The following is a 19592-nucleotide window of genomic DNA, read 5'->3' on the forward strand; positions in this document are numbered from 1 at the left end:
GGGGGGGGTCCGGGCTCGGCGGGGCGGGGCGGGCGCGGTGACGGCGCGGGGCGGAAGAGGCGGCGGGACCGCCCCGCACTGAGCCCGCCCCGCCCGGGGCCCTGCGGCGGGGACAGCGGAGCCACGGGGTAACCGAGTAGCGGGGCTGGAGGGGACCTCGGGGCCCATCCAGTGCCAGCCCTTGCCATGGGCAGCGACACCTTCCACCAGCTCAGGTTGCTCCAAGCCCCGTCCAACAGGGCTTTAAAACCCTTCCAGGGATGGGGCAGCCACAATTTCTCTGGGCATCCTGTGCCAGGGCCTCACCACCCTCGCAGGGAAGAATTTTTTTCCAATCTCCTATCTAACCCTGCCCTCTGGCAGTGGGAAGCCGTTCCCCCTTGTTCTGTCCCTCCATCCCTTGTCCGAAGTGCTTCTCCAGCTCTCTTGGAGCCCCTTTAGGCACTGGAAATAGCTCTAAGGTTACCCTGGAATTTTCTCGAGGCTGAAAACCCCCTGCTCTCCCAGCCTGTCTCCAGAGCAAAGCTGTTCCAGCCCTCTAGTCACAGAATCATTCAGGTTGGAAACGACCCCCCAGACCATCGAGTCCAACCTGTGACTGATTCCTGTGTTCTCACCCAGCCCAGAGCACTGAGTGCCACATCCAGTCCTTCCTTGAACACCTGCAGGGAGGGGTACTCCACCACCTCCCTGGGCAGCCCCTTCCAATGCCTGACAACCCTTTACAGGAAAAAATTCCTCTTGATGTCCAACCTGACCCTCCCCTGGTGCAACTTGAGGTCATTTCCTCTCCTGTCCCTCGTTCCGTGGGAGCAGAGCCCGACACCGACTTGGCTGCACCTTCCTGTCAGGGAGTTGTGGAGAGCAAGACTGTCCCCCTCAGCTTCCTCTTCTCCAGGCTGAGCCCCCCAGCTCCCTCGGTCACTCCTCATAGGACTTACTCCCAGTGATCATCCCTCTGGAGTGAGTCCAGAGCCATCCATGATCCCCACCAGCACCCCAGCACATCGGGATGTCAGTCAGGCATAGGCCTGAGCAACACTTCACACTGCTCTCATCCCAAAATACATTTAAATATTATTTCAAACAGCCCACCAGGTTTGCTCTGAGATTCTGGGCGCTGCTGGCAGCACAGTTCACATCCCAGCGCTTCCATGGCCTTGTGCGGTGGTTACAGATGGTTTTTGCAATACCAGGCCAAACTACCCATAATTAGGCATTGTGCCCCACTTTATATAATTCTATAATTCTATAATTCCAGCACAGGTTTAGCACCTGGAGGAGGAGCAGACACCGGCTACATGCTGAGCCGAGGAGGCTGTGCCACCACCCGAGAGCCAGAGGTCGGGATTTGCCAAAACTTCACAGGCATTTCCCCCAAACCAGCTCTGTGAATGACCCCAGCCGCTCACTTGCTGCTTCAGGCCATCCCTTCGATGCCTGCAGCACTCACCCAGCCATCAGGATGCCATTTCCTCACACAGCCCTTTCCGAAATCATTCCACACTGCCATGTTCTTCGCATTTTCCTTCAATGAATTTTCTTAGCCTACCACGGGGCCTGGTCTCTTAACAGCCTTGCAGGGACTCTCTGTCAGGAGCTTTCTTAACATCAAGAGAAAACCAGCTTCCACTTACTTTCCTTTGATCAGGAGCCAAGAGCGTTTTGTCAGCCAAGGCAGACAAAGCACTTGGAGCACAGTGCGAGAGCCTGCAGCTAGATTATTGCACATTTCCCGGTTTTATTTGGATGTAAATACAGCATTAGCTCTCGGAAGAGACCGATATCCGACCCTGCCACCAGCAAAGCTGCACACACGAGGTGTTATCAGATTCCTGCTCTCATTTCAGAGGGCAGGTCCTGATCTGATCTCAACACCAGCCCAAACTGAAGCCGTGCCAACATATATAATCTGTGTCACTGAGACAAAAATCAATCCCTCCTCCTGGAGAAAAAGCCTGATTGCAGCAAATTCCAAAGCGGCCAAGGGGAATTTTTATTTCTTCGAAGGTGTGTTAGCCTGGCACCGCTCATCCCTTTGTGTTCCTATTCCTCACTAATATCTCTAGGTCAGAAGCAGTTACATAGGACAGCCCAGTGGTTCTGGAAATACAGAGAAGCAGGAAACTGCCCACGAGGTCAGTAGGGCTATTTTCCAAAGGAAACTTGGATTTAAAGACTGCTCTGAGAGCACAGGTATGGGGTAGGATGCAGAGTCGCTACAGGAACAGCACAGCCAAGCAAATACAGGATTCAGGGGCTGGTTTGCAGGGCTAAACCCAGTGTCACCAAGGAAAGTTAATTGTGGTTACACTCAATATGCCTAATTAACACCCAGACTGAGCAGTAATTTGATTTCCAAAGCAGTTAAAAGCCGCCTCACGTTCAGAATGTGCAAAATTATGGGAATATATTTCCCAGACAGATCCATCTCTTCAGAAAAAGCACATTTAGCAAATAAAATGTCACTGAGGAAACCAAACTCCAGGCTGCTGCAGTTTGCCTACGAGTTTATACAACACACTGCAATGATGGAAGGGTTTGGTTCTCTCTTCTGTGGGAAAAGGGAAACCCACATAGCCTTTCCCAGGGAAATGCTCTGCCAGGCCTCAGCGTGATCTACTACCAGGGGCTGGTGCAGCAGCCTCATCCCTAAAATTCCCATTTACAGATAAAAAGATTTTTGTAACTCCCAGCCCTCTTCAAGGTGCCTCCAAACCCCAATATTCACCTTAAGAACACCACATTCTCCACCCTGGGTAAGTGGAGCAGTAAATCTCTAGGCCTTTTCCTCGCAGTTTACTCACATGAGCAGAAAAACATTAAAACATTATTATTAAAATATTACATTATAATATCAACTGCATTACACTGAGCCAGTCTCCCAGCAGCATTTATGCACACACAAGTTTAAGGAAGGCTGCAGAACTCACCTTGGCTGTCAGAAATCAGGAATATGTATCAGTGTGACAAGGAAAAGGCCAGTTCCCACAGGGGATGGAGTGAAAGACTGAGGGATGCTCCTGTCCTTCCAGCTCGGAGTGAGGCTGGACACTGATGTCATCACAAATGCCCTGCCAAGGCTCTGCTGGCCTTTCGAGTGAGATCAGATATTTATTTTGGTCTGAAAAACTGCAAAAAGGACAAACGGGTGAGGCCTCTGGAAAAGCTGAGCAAGAGAAAGAAGGTTTCTTGAAAAAACATCAGTTTGGGCCGATGCCAGCTTCCTAGACAAGAAACAGGACGGTGATTCCAATCAGAGGAGACCCCCTGAATTGGTTTGAGCAGCTCTGGATCAAAAAGTGAAACAAGCTAAGGAGGAGAGATCCGGTGCTGTGGCTGCGTGTCCAGAGATTATCCCGTAATTTGGTATAATAAAGCCTCTTATCCAAGGGGATAAGCACAGAAGCCACTCCACAATCAGCTCACTACTGAGGCGGAGTTTCTTATCTCTGGGGAAAAAAGCCTTTTTAAACAAAGTCAAACACTCTGGATGAATACACTAAGTAATTCTGAGGAGATGGTCAAACACAAAAATCACTGTTTTCAAGGAAAACTTTGTGCTGAAGGATCTGGTTATAAATTCATTGATATGCAGTTGGCTGGACTTGCAAAGATTTTGCTCTGAGCTCAGTGCCTTAACTCCGAGCTCTGCTCTGCTCTCTCTGCTCTGCTGGGCACGACTGTGGAATCACTCCTGAATGAAGCCATCCCGGGAGGTTCAGCTCCTTAATGCCAGGAGAACCACCAGGCACCGCTTGCTCAGCAGAGGCCGTGCCAGCTCTTCCCCCTTGGATCTGGGGTGCGGACGCAGGGAGCGAGCCGGAGCGCATCCCGGTCCCCGGGGATGGCACAGACAGCGGGCCGGGAGCGGAGGCTGCGGGGCAGGCAGCCAGCAGGGCTGGCAGACACTGTATGGATACACATCCCCCCGGGCTACACGCTCCCCGAGCAGCGCAGAGCTGTCACACACTCCACACGCTCCAGCTGGGCCGGAGGTCGGAGCGAGGTCAGGAATACCGCAGGCGCCAGCGCAACGGGGACAGCGCTCGGGGACTGCGGCTCAGGCAGAGCTCTCCCAGTTATTCAGGAGAATAACTCCCAGATCTTCCACCCCCAAAAATCAGGTTGACATGCAAAGCCCATTGCCAGGCTGAGCGCATCCAATTTTAAGTCAGTAACAACCACAACTCCCTTGTTGTACCCTTTATCCTCCCGCTGACCCATCTCTGATCCCTCTGATCCCTCCGAGCCCAGGGCTGCTGGATGCACACACAGACAATTCTCGGAGTTGCAGCCAGCCGGGGTTTTACCACCAGCGCTCTGTACAAACACACATTAAATCCAACACAGTTCCCAAACCTGTGTCGCAGGAGAGTCTCCAAGTCTCTTAACTCATTCCAGGTCTATCCACTGCTCTTTACACGGAGTTTCCCGAGGCTCCCAGGCGGCTCCTGCGGGGCTGTAATGAAGTCGTGACTGTGTGTGTGTGAAGTTCCTGCTGGAATGTGTAGGCAATTAATGTTTTTGTGGTTTCACAGGCAGCAGGACGAGGACTGAATCTGCTCCAACACCTCCAAAACCTGCAGCATCTCACCCCTGACACCAAGGCAAAAAAACCCGGAAAGGGACTGATAAGGACCCATTTGACTGTGCCCTGTTTAGGTTCGTAACATTGTTCCGTGTGCCAGGAGTGATAACGGCCCGTGAATGACACGCTTTGCCCCAGGAAAATTTGACGGGAATATTGGAGAGTGGTGGTGGATGGGTGCTGGGAAGTTTTGGGGATAAGTTGAACGAGAGGGGATCTGGCTGGAAAGAGGGACAAATTTATCCTGGAGGGGACAGTCAGACGTCGGAAGAATGGTGCCATCTGTGCGGAGTCCAGGCTGGCTGACTCGCAGAATCCTAGAAGCATTTAGTTTGGAAAAGGCCTCCAAGATCATCAGGTCCAATCTTCAGTTGTGGTACTGGGGAAAACTTCTCAATATTCCGATCTTTTTCTTGTTCTTCTCGATATGGTTTTCCATTCATAACCTGGATTTTATAGGAATGGGAAGTTTTGTGCCTTCAGGCCATCCTAGGCATCATGTTATTTAAATTGCTGTGTAATCCCTAAAAGCATTTTCCTGAGTATTCCAGAGGCACTTCCCAAGGAAAGTCTGAGAGTTTATCACTAAGCCCACTGTAAATTCCAGTAGGAAATCCTGGGTCAATGAATCATGGCAGCATCATTCCTATTTTATTATTACTGATACACACACTCCATTTGTTTTTCCATGTTAAATTCCCTGTGTGCGCACAGCAGGATCCCACTGGTTCTTTTAATGAATAAACATGTACAATTAATCTGAAATCTTCTCTAAATGCAGCATATTTGGAAAGTTATTTCCAGTGTTTTCAAGCCTGAAATATATCAGCATCAAGGTGGTTTGGAAAATGAGCATTGAAAGGAAGAAAAATGAGGGAGGAAACTCAGGATCTAGGGAAACGCAAAGAGTAAGTGAATCCCATCCCTCATGAAAAATTAATTATTAGAAAAATGAGTTATTATAAAACACGAGCCATTGTTAATTAGATCAAAGAACAGAAGCGACTCCAGCAAGAATTCTGGCCCGACATCTGTCCCAACAGGATTAATTTAAAATAAACATCAGGAAGAACGAAATAAATCAGTCCGTTTGTGCCTCCTCTTGCTCTAGACCATGGAAGACTGAGGCTTTCTGTTAAAGAGTGATGAAAAGGGTTCCCCCCCCCATCCATAAAAAAAAAGTTGCATTATTTACAGATTTTAGAAGAAAACTAATTAAGAAAGTTAAATTACAAGAAAATTTGCTCAAATATTAGGAAAAATATGTGTTGGGAGCAAGGGGTCTGCCCTTGGAAATGGGGGGCTGCTGCCTGCCTGGATCCCAGTTTCCACACCCACACGCATCTCTGGGGCTGCTTTTGGGACATCATGTTCCTGAGACGGAGATCCCATGGGGAAATAAATTCTCCCAGGGAGTACCAGCTTTCATCTCATGGGGAGGTGAGAACAAAACCCAGCTGTGCTCGTTAACATGCCATATAATTCCCTTTTTAAAAACTAATTATCTGATGTGCTACGAATCCAATCCCACTCGTGGATCTTTGGCTGTGATAGGGAGAAACATCCCCCAGCCTGGGACAGGGAGAAACAGCTGATTGCTAAATCACCCTCTGAGCTTCTGAGCAGTCCAGAGCCCACTCCTTGAGAAATCCATCTCCGTGGCCCAGGACAGCAGAGGATGCTGCTTCCTGCTAGGGGGATCATTTGTGCAGAAGGAAAAAGAGAGGAAAAAGGGATTAAGTGGACGTGAGGGAACATTTTGTGATCTGAGAGCACAAATCACTGCATGGGCTGACTGGGATGTGGTGGCGAGGGGCACCTGCTCTGCTCCTTAAATCTGGGTTCAGGGACCACCCAAAAGATGGAGGAGAAACCGGAGCCAGCTTCGTGCGGCACAATCTCCACGTATTAAAAAGAAATAAAAATGAGATGTTCCAGGAACAAAGGAAACCCAAAGGAATTTGCTCTGTGCCCTGAGCCAGGCACTGAGGAGCAGGAGAGTTTACCTGCTGCAGAGGAAGAAGGGAGTTTTCTCACCAGCTCTTCCCAGAGAACTTAATTCTTCCAAAACCATGACATTCCCAGTGCGGGAAGCAGAAATGCTCTGGGAACAGTCATAAACTGCTTCCTCGTGGGAAATCTGGCTGCCTTGCTTTGCTTTTCTCATTTACGGAGTGCTAAATGCTGCCAGGTGCCATCGTCCGTATCCCAGCTTTCCTACAGACTTTGTACAGTCACCGCATCCCTGCTCAGGCAGCAGCACGGGAACAGCAGTGAGCATGGCTACAAAAAAAGCTGGATTATTGATGTAGTTATATGATTATTAATTACATTATTTATGAGTGCAGAGAAAACAGAGCAACAAAGCAAATTCCCAGCAACCTGGCTCACTGTAGAGGCTCCCAACCCTGCTTTGCACCATGTTCTTTCAAAAATCCCTCTCCATCAGAACAGCTTGCTTGTTGTTTTCTAATACAGTTATTCTGGTGCTCCTTCTGAGAGAGGAAGAATATTCCTGGAGAGGCAGGTTTTTTCCAGCCCTGTTAAATTGATTTGCTTTTAAGAACCACTGGGCGGTCGAACCGCTCCGGCTCCGGCTTGTTTGTGCAGAACACTCTGGAGAGGTTTATAGAGATATTAAAATTAAATATGAAGTCACGGAATAAATGGGGCCTCCATTCAGTGTGCCTTGTAAATCCAGTTTAAATGGTTCCCTTTATTAAATATCCTTTCCTCTTAAAAATGGATTAACTGCTCTCGCCAGAGGCTCTGACGGAGAAGCTGTCAGATCCCTATGGCAACGCTGCACTCCACAAGACCCCTCGCTCCATGCCAGCTCCTCAGCTTCATCCCAGTTCAGGTATCCCCTTTATACCACCTCCAGTTATTAATCACCATCTCCCACTAATAATTACAACCCCAAGGCTGGTACTGAGCACTGTGCTGCAACTTCACAGCGCCCCAGTGAGTCCCATCCCATACGGAATGCATGGATAGAGGCCAGATGCCTTTCCCAGCTCACCTGGCAGCGCTCACCTGATTCCTCCGTTACCCTGATTTTTGGGCTCATTATTTTCCTTTTTTTCCTACTTTTGGCCTCAGTCTCTCACGCTGCCCTGCGCCGCTCCCAGTGGTCCTGCAGAGCTCTCAACATATTCCAGGCTGGTGTTTGGAATTTAAGGAAAATTCATGTATAAAGGGGTAATTTAGCTGGATTTTAGGGTTTTGCAGGAGGCCGGAGCAGTACAACCCTGGCCGGTCCCCATGTGGCCCCTCAGCACAGCTCCCTTCCCGAGGGCCAGATGGGAATTACCTTTTTGCCAAGGGCTTTACTGCAGAAAAGAGCCTCCAGGAATGTCCAGCTTGATGTTTCCTGAAAGACAGCCCCATGCACTGCTGCTTCAGGACCCTGAGGTTTTGGGCACAGGGATGCAGCCATGGCAGAAGCAGCAGCTGGAGAAGAACATGAAAAGCTCAACCTCATTTTTATTCAGCTTCCAAGTGACACAGGCAGTGCAGAAGCCATTCCAAGAGTGGCTCTGCAAGGCTGTGGCTGCTTTCCCATGGAAGGAGCCTATGCCAATGGAGCTGGGGGCTCCCTGTGCTGCCACTGCAGCACTTGGAGCAGCACGGAGCAGCAGAGCCAACCTTGGCACACAGGGATTAGCGAGCAGTTATCCATTATCTCCCCTCAAGCCCCCAGCCTGGTGAGCCAAGTGTTATTCCCATATGGATGGGGTGAGAAGGGCACAGTAAAACAGGGAATTGCCCACGCTCAGGTCCCTGGAGCCACCAGGTTAAGGGGACGTGTATCCCTTCTCCCTGTGCGGCACCAACCCCGCGAGGGCTGGTCCTGCCACCAGCGATGGGACCCCCACCCCCACCCCCAGCCCCTGCATGGCTCCTCCATCAGCAGGGATGGAGCTGGGTGGGTGCTGGAGTGCTCTGTCACGTTCATGTGACAGTCCCAACTGCTCCCGTCTCTTGGCTCACAGGGAGTTTGGCACGAGTACAGCCAATTATAATTAGCGGCATTAAAGCAGCAGTTAAATGCAAGCAGGAGCTCGTGGCTTTCGCTCCAGGTGGGAAGACACTTCAGCCAGTCCTGGATGCTGCTCTGGATCTGCTTGGCTGGGACATGCAGGGAGTGAGGTGGGGAAGCCCCAAGAAGGCTCCTACAGCAGCGCCAGGAGACCAGCTGGCACTTTCCCTGGAAAAAAGAGCTGCTCCAAAGCAGAACAAAGAGCCACATCGGCATCCCTGAATCTGCAGGACAGTGCTGTGCCTCTCAAAGGGTTAATTCCCAAAGGTCAGGATGCACTTTTCAACATCTCCCACCCTCTCAGTGTGCTCATCCTGGTGCCCAAATCTTATCCAAAGCCTCTGGAAGTGCCCACAGCCCCGAGAGCTCCTTCCTAGAGCCCCAAGTGCCTCCTTCTCCCTGCAATTGCCACAAGACTCTCTCACCTTCAGACAGTGCACATGGAAATGAGGGAAATGGGACACAGCAGGTTGGCTCTGCCAGATACCTGGACCACTGCTGGTCATCAAGACCTGCCAGGGGATGCCCATCTGGCTGAAGCCAGGCAGGATTCCAGTGGCCACACACCTCACACTTCCCAGCTGGTGAGCCCACACCTTCTTGACGCATGGGGGACTCCAAGGACAACCTGTGGCCAGAAGGACTCTGCCGGGGTGGCAGCAGAACATTCCTGGCAGCATCAGTCATAATACAAGAGCAGTTTGCTGAATGTCAGATCCAGGAGAGCCGGATACAGCTCCACGTGCCTCCCTCGGGTAGCAGATTTCAACAGTAAATCCAATTTTGTTTGACATTAATCCCAACTTTTCAGCGCGCCACAGATTATCCTTTTGGTGATGCTCGCCATGCTGGAAGAGCAGGGATGCTTGGTTGTCTTTCCAAGGGACCTCTCCGAGGGAGCATCCACACCCAGAGGAGCACTGGAGCCGGCCATGGGTCACGCACAGCGGGCAGGTTTCTGTTGCATTTCTGGCACCCACATCACCGATGGCTCCAAGTAACCAAGTCACATTAAATCCAACTGGAAAATGTCAAATTAGTTCTTCAGCAGAAATCCCAGGCCAGGGGGCCAGGAGTATCATGCTCAGTGACCCCACACCAGCTCACAAATGTACATGCTCCCTGCATGAGCTCCTTCCTCCCCTTGGGAGGAAAATTCCCAGTTGTATTCACTTCATCACTGTGGTTTCCTTTTTCAGAAATTCTCTTGGTTTGATCTGCTTCTCCAGGTCTGTGCCTCCGGCAGCTCCCTGCAAGGAGCTGTGCTGACAACGTTGGAAGCAGGAAGCAAAATGCAAAGATCCTCTAGGAAAATCCTTAACCCTAGGAAGAAATCCTATCAGGAATTTAAGAACAGGTGTGATGCTGGCAGGGCTGCAAGGGGACAGGGACTGAGCAGCCCCAGTTCATCCAATGGGACCATCTCAGAATCTCCTGCTCAAGGTGACCTGGAAGTGAAAGATGCTGCAAATTTTGGATGCAGCCAGGGTCCAAAGTGGGTTATGGATGCAGTTCCACCATGCCCACCTCATCTGCACTCACCCCACAAACCACATGTGCCCCTTGCTCCCTTCTCTGTAATTAGGAGCCAATTCCACGTTAGACATTACTCTTTCCTTCTGCCCATTTTGTTCCCAGAACTCATCCCCTCCCTCCCCAGGTGTGCAAGGGCCACAGCCCCAGGAAGCAGCAGAACATTTCAATAGGGAGTGGAAATCATGAAAGCCGAGGCGGAGCCCATGGGACAGCTCCAGAGGAGCCACAGCTCAGGACTGTGTGGGAATGGCTGTGTCACCACCCAGGGCCACGGGAGCTGTTTCCCCTGAGGATGAGTGTGCAGGAGCCCCTGCAGTGACCCTGCAGGTGCCTGTGCCTTCGGCCTCACTCCCCAGGCCCTGTCACCGGCTGGGAGCACCCCTGGACAGCTCTCACATGCGCGTGGCTGCAGACATTCCCATCAGGTACTCCTGATCCCACTATCCTGCTCATCGCTGCTCCTCAAGCAGGTTATTTGACTCTTGTCTGCTCTTCTCCCACTTGGAATCCTCCTGGCCACTTAGGATATCTGTGTAGATGGCTCAGCTATTGGACCTGTCCTCAGGGTGTGTGTGGCACTTGGTGCCACGGGGCCAGGACACTCCGACGGCAGAAGTTGCTGGAGACAGCGCTCCAAGCAAGACGCTTTTCCAAAGCAACACTCCCAAATGCTTCTTTCAGGGTTCCTAAACCCTAGCTGAGACAAGATCTGCCACCACCACCTGCCCTGCCTGAACAGCAGAGACTCAAATATGCCACTGACAGCAGCTGTCAAGAGCAGCTGGAAAAAAGTCAGTCAATCCTTGCTCTATTTCCATGGAAAACCCAACAGATCGCTCATCCCACAAACCTGAGCACCCACATCTGCTCCCAAGCACTCCTAACTCCTGCAACCACCAGGTCCAGGTGGGAACTTCAGGCAGGAATGGGAAGAACAGTCCAGCACTGGTTTGTTTTCTAAATCAATACGATTTTTCAAATTTATTTTTTAAGAATTACTTCTAATATATCTTTCTCACAGAAGGAGGGAATAGGGAATGTTCTCATTCCATCTGTAAACAATGAAATACAGATCTGGGAAACCAGGGAAGAGACACAAAAAAGTGCATTTTACAAAATTATCAACTAAAATATATTTTACATGTATTACGCTTCGATTTAAATTCTACTGACTGCATTTTTCAGTTTCAAAAAATATTTCCATATCTAATAGATTAAAAAAGCAGGAAATCTTTTCATTAGGGATAAGACATTTCAGTTCATTTACATGCTGTTTGCACAACAGCATCAGCAACCACGTGAACCTCAATGTTCATGGCCTGAAGCAGATTCAACATGAGAAGAGTCAGGTTTGTCCTCTCTGGAGCTGGATCGGAGCCCGTTACGGACCCAGGGCAAGGATAATTTCCCTGCTACCTGGAGAGGAGCCAGGACAAGGTGGGAGCAGGGGGAGATGGGGCAGAAGGAGGAATTTCGGTGAGTTACTGTGGTTCCAAGGCTGGATCTCACACCTGACCCCAGCTGCAGCAGTGCTCAGGCTCACCCGGCCGGTGGGTCTTGCAGCATTCTGTGTCCAAGGCACTGCCGGGGGAATTGGCCCCAGCAGCTCTCCTGCTTCAGGTTCAGGGGCAAAGGAGTCACCATGGAGACACACATGTAGATTTAGGGCTTCCCATCACCTGCCACTCACTGTCAGGTGCAGCTGCTCTGTCCCACCATGGCCAGGCAGCTGCCATTCCCTCCGTGTCATGGGCAGGAGCAGCTCCACTTCTCCAGCATCCTCCCTCCCTGCTACAGGGGAAAACCACTTCATATCCTTCCCAAGAAGCATCAGAGACCATGTTCTCCACTGCCTCCTTGCACCCCTTCATCCGTGTGTTCCCAATGTGCCAACCACTTCCCACCCCAACACAGGCACACCACACGATTCCAAGAGACCCCCAGTGCCAAGCGAATTGTTCAGGAGAGATCTGGGCAATCCCTTTGACACCAACAGTATCTTGAGGTATAACTGAGAGAAGATGCTTCACCTGACAATTCTTGCTTGCACACCTGGGATCTCCCTTCTTGGAGCTGGATGTTCTCGTGGGAATAAACAGGAATTTTCCAGCAGGAATCATCCACCAGCTGCAAGGAGATGCCCGCTCGCTGTGGCAGGTGCCAGATCTTGTCAACCCCTCAAGCCATTGCCTCCAGACACGTTCCCCTCTTTGGTATGTAGAGCAAATCTCTGGAGAACTCCTGCGTGCCTGAACTATTCCATGTAAGGTATTGGATGCCGTGGGTTTTCTCTCCAGGCTGGGCAGGTGTGTGGCCACCGGAGCAGGTGACAAGCCCTGCATCCCCAGGGAGTACAGGGAATGCTGCTTCCAATGACAGGACATTAAAGCAGAACAGACACTTCCACCATGGAACACAAGTTCAGAAGCCCCGAAAGACCGGGAAAACGCAGATCCCTCGTTTCAGTGAGCGGCTCCAGCCAGCAGGAATGTGGGTGGCACGGGGTCCGTTCTGCTGTACGTTAGTGCAATCTCGGGCTGGGCTCCCAGCTTGGTGCAGTGACTCCCCGGGATGTGACACTGTCCTTTGGTTTGCTTTGGGATTAACTCCAAGTTAGCGTTGAGATAAGCTAAGGTCTGTCTGGGATCTGTACAGGTAAGGCAAGAAGCAGGACCTGCGGGGCTCGCATGGTCCATGCGAACCTTTCCCGATGCTCAGGTCCTTTCAGGAGCCACAAAGCCACTTTGGTGAGCTTGCTTGGACACCGGGATGAGTTTGGAGAGGGAGAGGCTGCTGATAGCTTCAACAGCACTCCCAGGATCAGGACAGTCACATGGGGAAGGAATTTAAAAAAGCCAAAAACACGCAAGAAAAGGGTTTGCCACTTTCCCCTCTGGCTTCTTCCCACTGCAGACACACAGATAAGCAGGGACTGTAAACGACATTACAGGAAACAAACTGGGAAGAAAATCTAGGGCCCCTTGAGCCATCAGAGGAAGAGCAATACTCAAAGAGAAGAGGAAACATGGTTCTCCCCAGCAGAGCCCACTTTGTGAGCTCCAAGCTTCTGAGCGGCGCATGCTGGTGAATGCTGGGCCTTGGGATGGGGCATAGGGATCATGTGGCCTCAGTCAGGACACCTGGGACCTCGGCCCAGCTCTAACCCTACACTGGGGTGTAACACCTTCCACCTTGCCAGCTCCCTCTGCTCCACCATGGAGCAGGCTCCAAGCCCCAGTCTAGGTGGTGAATCACGGAGCAGTGAGCTGAGGGGAGGGAAAAGACGAGGGAGAACAGGGGTCACCTCTTCTCCTGATGGAGCAACCTATCGAAGCATGACACAAGGCCACTCTGCACCCAGGCAGCTCCCAAAGCTGTATTTTGAAGAAGCTCTCACTGTGGGAATCCTCAGAGTCTGTCCTGCGGGACCAAGGAGACTCTCCTGTGCTCTGCCAAGGAACTGGGCTCAGTTCAGGGCCTGAAAACCACGGACTGTCCCAGCCACACTCAACCAACGCTGCACCGACACATCCCTCCTGCACCTTCCTGCCGTTCCCCAGCCATGGCTCTGCATTGCTTCCTAGCTTTTATCCCCCGCAAACCCTCCCAATAGATGCAGCTCTACGTACATATATAGATATAGATTTACTTATGCAAATCCCTATATCTATATACATATATTTATTTTTTACGTATATATTTTCATTTATGCTTTTAACGAAGTGCTGTGCTTTCAACTGCTGCCTCCCTCCACAGGCTCCGCTCCTCGCACGCTCCCGAGTCCCAGGACCTGCAGCAGCACGAGGTGGGTGAGAGTGCACAGGAGTCCCGGGCCACGGGCGCTCCAGTGCTGCCTGCTCCCGCCGCGCTCCGAAGGAAGGGCTGTGCTACTGCGGGTTCTTCAGGATGCGCCCGTGCCTGAAGTCGTAGACGTGACGACAGAGGAAAACCAGCTCGGGGTCCGTGTCCTCGGGCACCTTGCGGTGCAGAGGGGTGGAATACTCTTCTGAGGGAGGAACCATGATGGTTTTCCTGCCTGGGATCCCTTCGACTCGACGCTTTGCCAAGGCACAAAATCTGCAGGGCAATCACATTGGAACAGTTATCAGAGAATCCTGGAATGGTTTGGGTTGGAAGGGACATTAAGGCTCATCCAGTCCCACCCTCTGCCATGGGAATGGACACCTTCCACTAGGTTCCACCTTCCACTAGCCCAGGTTGCTCCAAGCCCCACCCAACCTGGCCTTGGACACTGCCAGAGATGCAACAGCCACAGCTTCTCTGGGCAACATGTACCAGGGCCTCACCACCCTCATAGGGAAAAATTTATTCCTAATATCCCATCTACCCCTGCCCTTTGGCAGTGTGAAGCCATTTCCCCTTGCCCTGGCACTCCAGACCCTTGTAAACAGTCCTTCTCCATTTTTCCTGTAGACTCCCTTGTGGTACTGGAAGGGGCAATTAGGTCACTCTGAAGCCTTCACTTTTTCAGGATGAACAATCCCTATTCTCTCAGCCTTTCCTCATAGGAGAGGTGCTCCATCCCTCTGATCAACCTGACGGCCTCCTCTGGACTCGCTCCAACAGGTCCATGTCCTTCCTGTGCTGGGGACCATGAACTCATTCCCTCTCCTGCTGCCTGTGTCCCTGGAGCTGTTGGAGGACAAGGGGAAGGGAAGGAATGTGGACAAAGCTTTTTCAAAGAGAACTCCTGCAGGAAGCAACACAAGTTTATATTTCCATACTGGTGGATATTGTACAGCACCAAAGATGACAGCAATTAACCACTTTGGTTTTTACTGCTTTGGCCTTATTTTTATTAATTAGCCCCTAACAAATGCTTATGCACCAATTTTTAGGAAAACAAAGAATTCAGGACGCCTTTAGGGAACATCACTCAAAGGTGACCTGACCCACAAGAGCATGAAAAAATTCCTGCCAGTAGTTGTTCCAGAAGACTGGGGTGTTAGAAACAAAAGCAACTGCTTTGATCCAAAGCTTGGGGATGGTGGGCTTAATTTGGTTGGCTTTGGCTTCTTGTTGTTGGGGTTAGGTTGGATATTTTTTTGTTTGTTAGGGGCTTTTGTTTTAGTGTCCTCAAAAGAAAGATCAAAATTCAGCTTCTAAAGAGTTTGTACACCAGTTTGTTTTTAGAAATTCCAAGACCAGAGCCCTGGGCCAGGAGCAGGCTGAGGAGGAGGCCTCAGGCATCCCCTCCGTGGCAGGGCTGCACAGACCACAAGATGCACCCAGCAGAACCGAAGAGATTTAAAGCACTGGTTTGCATTACGGGTTTGTGTCCATTCAATCCCTGTCTTCCTTGAGCCCTGTGCATCCATCACAGGATGCCAGGCTGGAATATGGATACTGGGAAGTTCTTACTGACAAAGCTGCAATTCAATCAACAAGAGCTCAACTGTAACAGCCTGAGTCACTGCTCCAAGGAGTGCTGCTGCCAAAATCCCAGGATCTGGTGTCCAGCACAAACACTGGCATGTGTATCAGCAGGTTTTTGGGTAGTCTGGCACCTGTCTCCCACAAGGAACGGATATACAGGATCTCTTCCCTAGCTCACTTAGTTTTTAGCTCCAATTCCATGTTTTCCTGCACACTTGTTCCTGTCTTCCTTGAAACCACAGGCAGTGGTACCAAGGTCATACAAGCATCAGTATTTGGGAGTTTCTTGAGAGGAGCGCAAGAGGCTGGGGAAGGGTTTGGAGCACCAAGAGCGGCTGAGGGAGCTGGGATGGCTCAGCCTGAAGAAAAGGAGGCTCAGGAGGACCTTCTAGCTCTCCACAACTCCCTGACAGGAGGGTGCAGTCAGAGGGGGTTGGGCTCTGCTCCCAGGCAATAAGGACAGGATGAGAGGAAACAGCCCCAAGTTGCACCAGAGAAGGTTTAGGTTGGATATTGGGAAAATTCATTCAGGGAAAGGCTGGTCAGGCCTTGGGACAGGCTTTCCAAGGCAGTGGTGGAGCTGCCATCCCTGGAGGGATTTAAAAGCTGTGTGGATGTGGCACTTGGGGACATGGGTCAGTGGTGGCCTTGAAAGTGCTGGGGGAACAGCTGGACTCGATGATCGTAAGGGTCTTTTCCAACCCAAACGATTCCATGATTTTATACAAACCAGACAGGTAAGGGATCTGGAGTGGGAGAAGCCCCCAGCCTGCAGCAGAGCAAGTGTCTGAGGCAGACCACAGCCCACAGGGCTGGGACAGCCGGGATGGCTGGAAATGGGCACAGTGAGAGAGGCTGGAGGCAGGGGGAGGTTTGGGAAGTGCAGCAGGTTCAGAGCTCCACCTACCTGCAGTACTCTGCGAAGGTCAGCACGTAGCACTTCTCCTCGATGCAGGCAACGCTGTTCTCGTCCTGGTGCCGCGACGCAAAGATCTCATTCTGTGCCAGGAGGGGAGGGGACAGGTCACTCAGCTGGTCCGGAGCCCCAGGAGGCAGGGCCGGCTCCACACCCTCACCCACCCAGAGAGGGAAGGGCCAGCTTCGCACCTTCACCCATCACCTAAACGTGGAGTCACTGAAGCATGCCCATGGTGAATACTCTTCAGAGCCAGTGTCCCACATAACCCAGGCACCTGCCAAGTGCTCTGCACCACAGTTTTATCCAGCAACAGCGAGCAACACTGGCTCTCCCATCATTTCACCCTGCCCAGCACACTTTGTGAGACCGAGTGCCCCAATCTCACATGAATTTCCAATGTCACAAAAATCTTCAGCAGCAAGGCCATGGCTGGCTGCACCCCTCGGTCTCCCTTTTCCTCCTGGATTCTCTAATCCATCTTTATATCAAAACTTATGGAAACCCTTCTTGTCCAACCACTTCCTCAATTCAATTAAAAAGGCTGGTTTAGTGAGAGAAGTAGCAACAGTCTTTTTCAGAATCATGGAATAGAGTCCTGGAATGGTTTGGTTTGGTTAGGTAGGGACCTTAAGGATTATCTTGTTCCACCCCCTGCCATGGGCAGGGACACCTTTCACTAGACCAGGTTACTTCAAGCCCCATTCAACCTGGCCTTGAACACATCCAAGGAGGAGCAGCCACAGCCTCTATTGGCAAACTTCTCTACAATTTTTCCCAGAGTAATTTAGGGAATTTGGCTCTGCAGCAGGCAGGATTGGTTAGACACTGAATAACCTGGACAGAGCCACTGAGAAGAATTTCAGGTACGGTTAGATCAGCAGAGATGATCTCTGGGAACGCAGATGCCCTGCACAAGTCTGGAAGCATTTCCTGCAGGCTCCATTTCTGCTTTGCTGGAAGGGAAGACTCACAAAAGGGTGAACATTAGGGGACAGGGTTGATCAGGGACACTGGGAATGCTACACCTGCCTTCTGCACCTTGGCGTTTTGGTTTACTCCTTGACTCCAAACTACCTGAGTCACGCTGGCAAGCCCAACCCAGCCCTCAGCCCAAGCTCTCTCTTGTTTGAAGACCTGTGTAATTAAGCGGGTTTGCAAAAACCTGGCTTAATGCCTCCTGGCATTCTCCCTGGACTGAAATGCAACTGGATACACTCACCTTTCATTTATAAAGTGACACATTTTGGTTTAGAAACTCACCTGTGCCCTGCAAGCCAGGCAGGTACAATTCCCTGACTGCTCCCAAGTCCTGCTCTTAACCCCTCCCCTCCCTTTTTATTTAAAAAAGTAACAGAAATTAAGAAAGCACCAAATGTTTAAAATTGGGTTGAACACAGCAGTGAATTCTTCATTCCCAGTTAAAACCAGCTTGTTCTGTCACCCAACACAAGCCCATTCGAAGCAGAGCAAGGTGTGAAGTCACAGTGATTCACACGTTTCTTCTTTAAAAAGCAACTCCATTATCCTGGCACAGCATCCACAAGTCAGACTTTCATTCTCATCCTAAATCTATGCAAGGCTAGGATGATGCATCCACGTTTCTGTACAAAACTAACACGTTTTTGGAGTTGAAGAAGCAGATTAAGGGATTTATTAAAAGGCAGCACATAACACAGACACTCCAGTTTCCTGCAAAATGGCAGCAGGAGCTTTTCAGGCTCTCCAGCCCTGTACGAATTAAAATACGCTTTTGGAAAGGTGTCTGATCTTGATTCAGTATAAACTTATTCTTCCTTTATTCTTAAGGTAACAGTCAAAATTACTTTTTACTTAATATGTGGAATTTTCTCAGATTAAAGGGAGAAACATCAACACTCAGCAATTTCTGTTAGAGCCTCCATGTAAGAAACTCAGCAGCTTTTGTAAGAGCCCAGAGTTTCTCCACAGGACAATAAATCTGGGGGAAAAGCCCATCTATAGGACACCACCACTCAACACATCTGGCAACAGCTGCATCACAGCCAAGAGAGCTCTGCTGTACTCAGCTTGAGGCCACCCAGGAATGCAGAGAGATGCTCGGGGCACTCTCCTCTTCCTGCAGGAGCACAGACAGCCCGGGATGCCCTGGCCCGGATCCGGACTCACCTGGTGCATGCTGGGGTTGCGGCCTCCCTGAGTGTGCTCTGGTCTGTAATACCACAGGAGGCTCATCATCAGCTCCCCTGCAACAACATGGATTAAAACAAGTCAAGCCTCAGTTTTCTCTGAGTTTCCTACTCATTCCCAGCTTCCTCCTGCTGCTCCATCTCCTTCATTCCCAGAGCGCTCACGGAGAGGCAGCTGTGGCTGATGAATATTTCATGCTGAACTAGGTGTCCCTTTGTCACAGCAAGAAGCTGCATGGAGTCAGTCATGCTGCTTTTCCACTACACCTTCGCCTCCTTCTACTCAGGTTACAACATCCCAAGGAAGTCAGGCACAAAAAACTCCCCAAAGATTCAAAAATCAAACATTTCCACCTGAAAAAAGAATCCATTCAGCACACAAGCTGGAAAATATGCTCGTTCTAAGGTGGGAACTTGCAGCATTGATTCCCAGGTTCAGGGCAGAATTGCTGCTGCACTGACACAACCACAATGGGCTTCACCACACCTTGATTTATGTCTTTTACACAGAATTTTGGGGGTTTTTTTTCCCCCCATTTTATGCACAACCTCTACTTTAAAGCATTTGGCTCAGCCTCCTTGGCTCAGGGAGTGCCAGTCAGACACCAGACCTCACCATAAGTCCCCACAATTCCCATCCCCAGCTCTACTGGGGTCCATCAGAGCTGCTGCAGAAGAGCCCTGTTCCCACCACCTCCCAGCCCAGATGTTAGATTGGAGCAAACAGCAGCTCCCCCGATGTTTGAGCAATGAAATAATACAGGAGAGGGCTGCTAAGATGGGCTCTTGGCAAATATTATGTGCTTTCACATCCAGAAAGATTTCCATTATCAGCCCCAGACGAGTGATTAAGGAGCATTTCAGTTCCTGGAACAATCCAAATGGCAGCCATGGCGCTAATCTCCTCTCCATCACCCTGGCACCCTAACCAGCCTGCAGCTC

At 50.7% G+C, this 19592-nt stretch overlaps 1 protein-coding gene and 1 long non-coding RNA gene across 3 annotated transcripts in view; both read right to left on the bottom strand.

Moving 5' to 3' along the window:
- The window catches only part of LOC121668121, a 19932-nt gene extending 18440 nt beyond the window's left edge, over positions 1–1492 (bottom strand). The window contains exon 1 of the long non-coding RNA XR_006017260.1: positions 1481–1492. This is a non-coding gene — a long non-coding RNA (uncharacterized LOC121668121). The remainder of the gene's footprint in view (positions 1–1480) is intronic.
- Positions 1493–11118: 9626 nt separating this feature from the next.
- The window catches only part of BAHD1 (bromo adjacent homology domain containing 1), a 35438-nt gene continuing 26964 nt past the window's right edge, over positions 11119–19592 (bottom strand). For both annotated transcript variants that reach the window (XM_042035524.1, XM_042035523.1), the window contains exons 5-7: positions 18631–18707; positions 16474–16565; positions 11119–14246 (exon numbers count right to left, since the gene is read on the bottom strand). In XM_042035524.1, coding sequence (XP_041891458.1) covers positions 14057–14246; positions 16474–16565; positions 18631–18707 — 359 coding nt within the window. In that variant the 3' untranslated portion in view covers positions 11119–14056. The remainder of the gene's footprint in view (positions 14247–16473; positions 16566–18630; positions 18708–19592) is intronic.

This window comes from Corvus kubaryi, unplaced genomic scaffold (assembly GCF_017639235.1).
Source record: "Corvus kubaryi isolate FWS band 111438036 unplaced genomic scaffold, C.kubaryi_AGA036_p1.0 37384, whole genome shotgun sequence".
Classification (NCBI taxonomy): domain Eukaryota; kingdom Metazoa; phylum Chordata; class Aves; order Passeriformes; family Corvidae; genus Corvus; species Corvus kubaryi.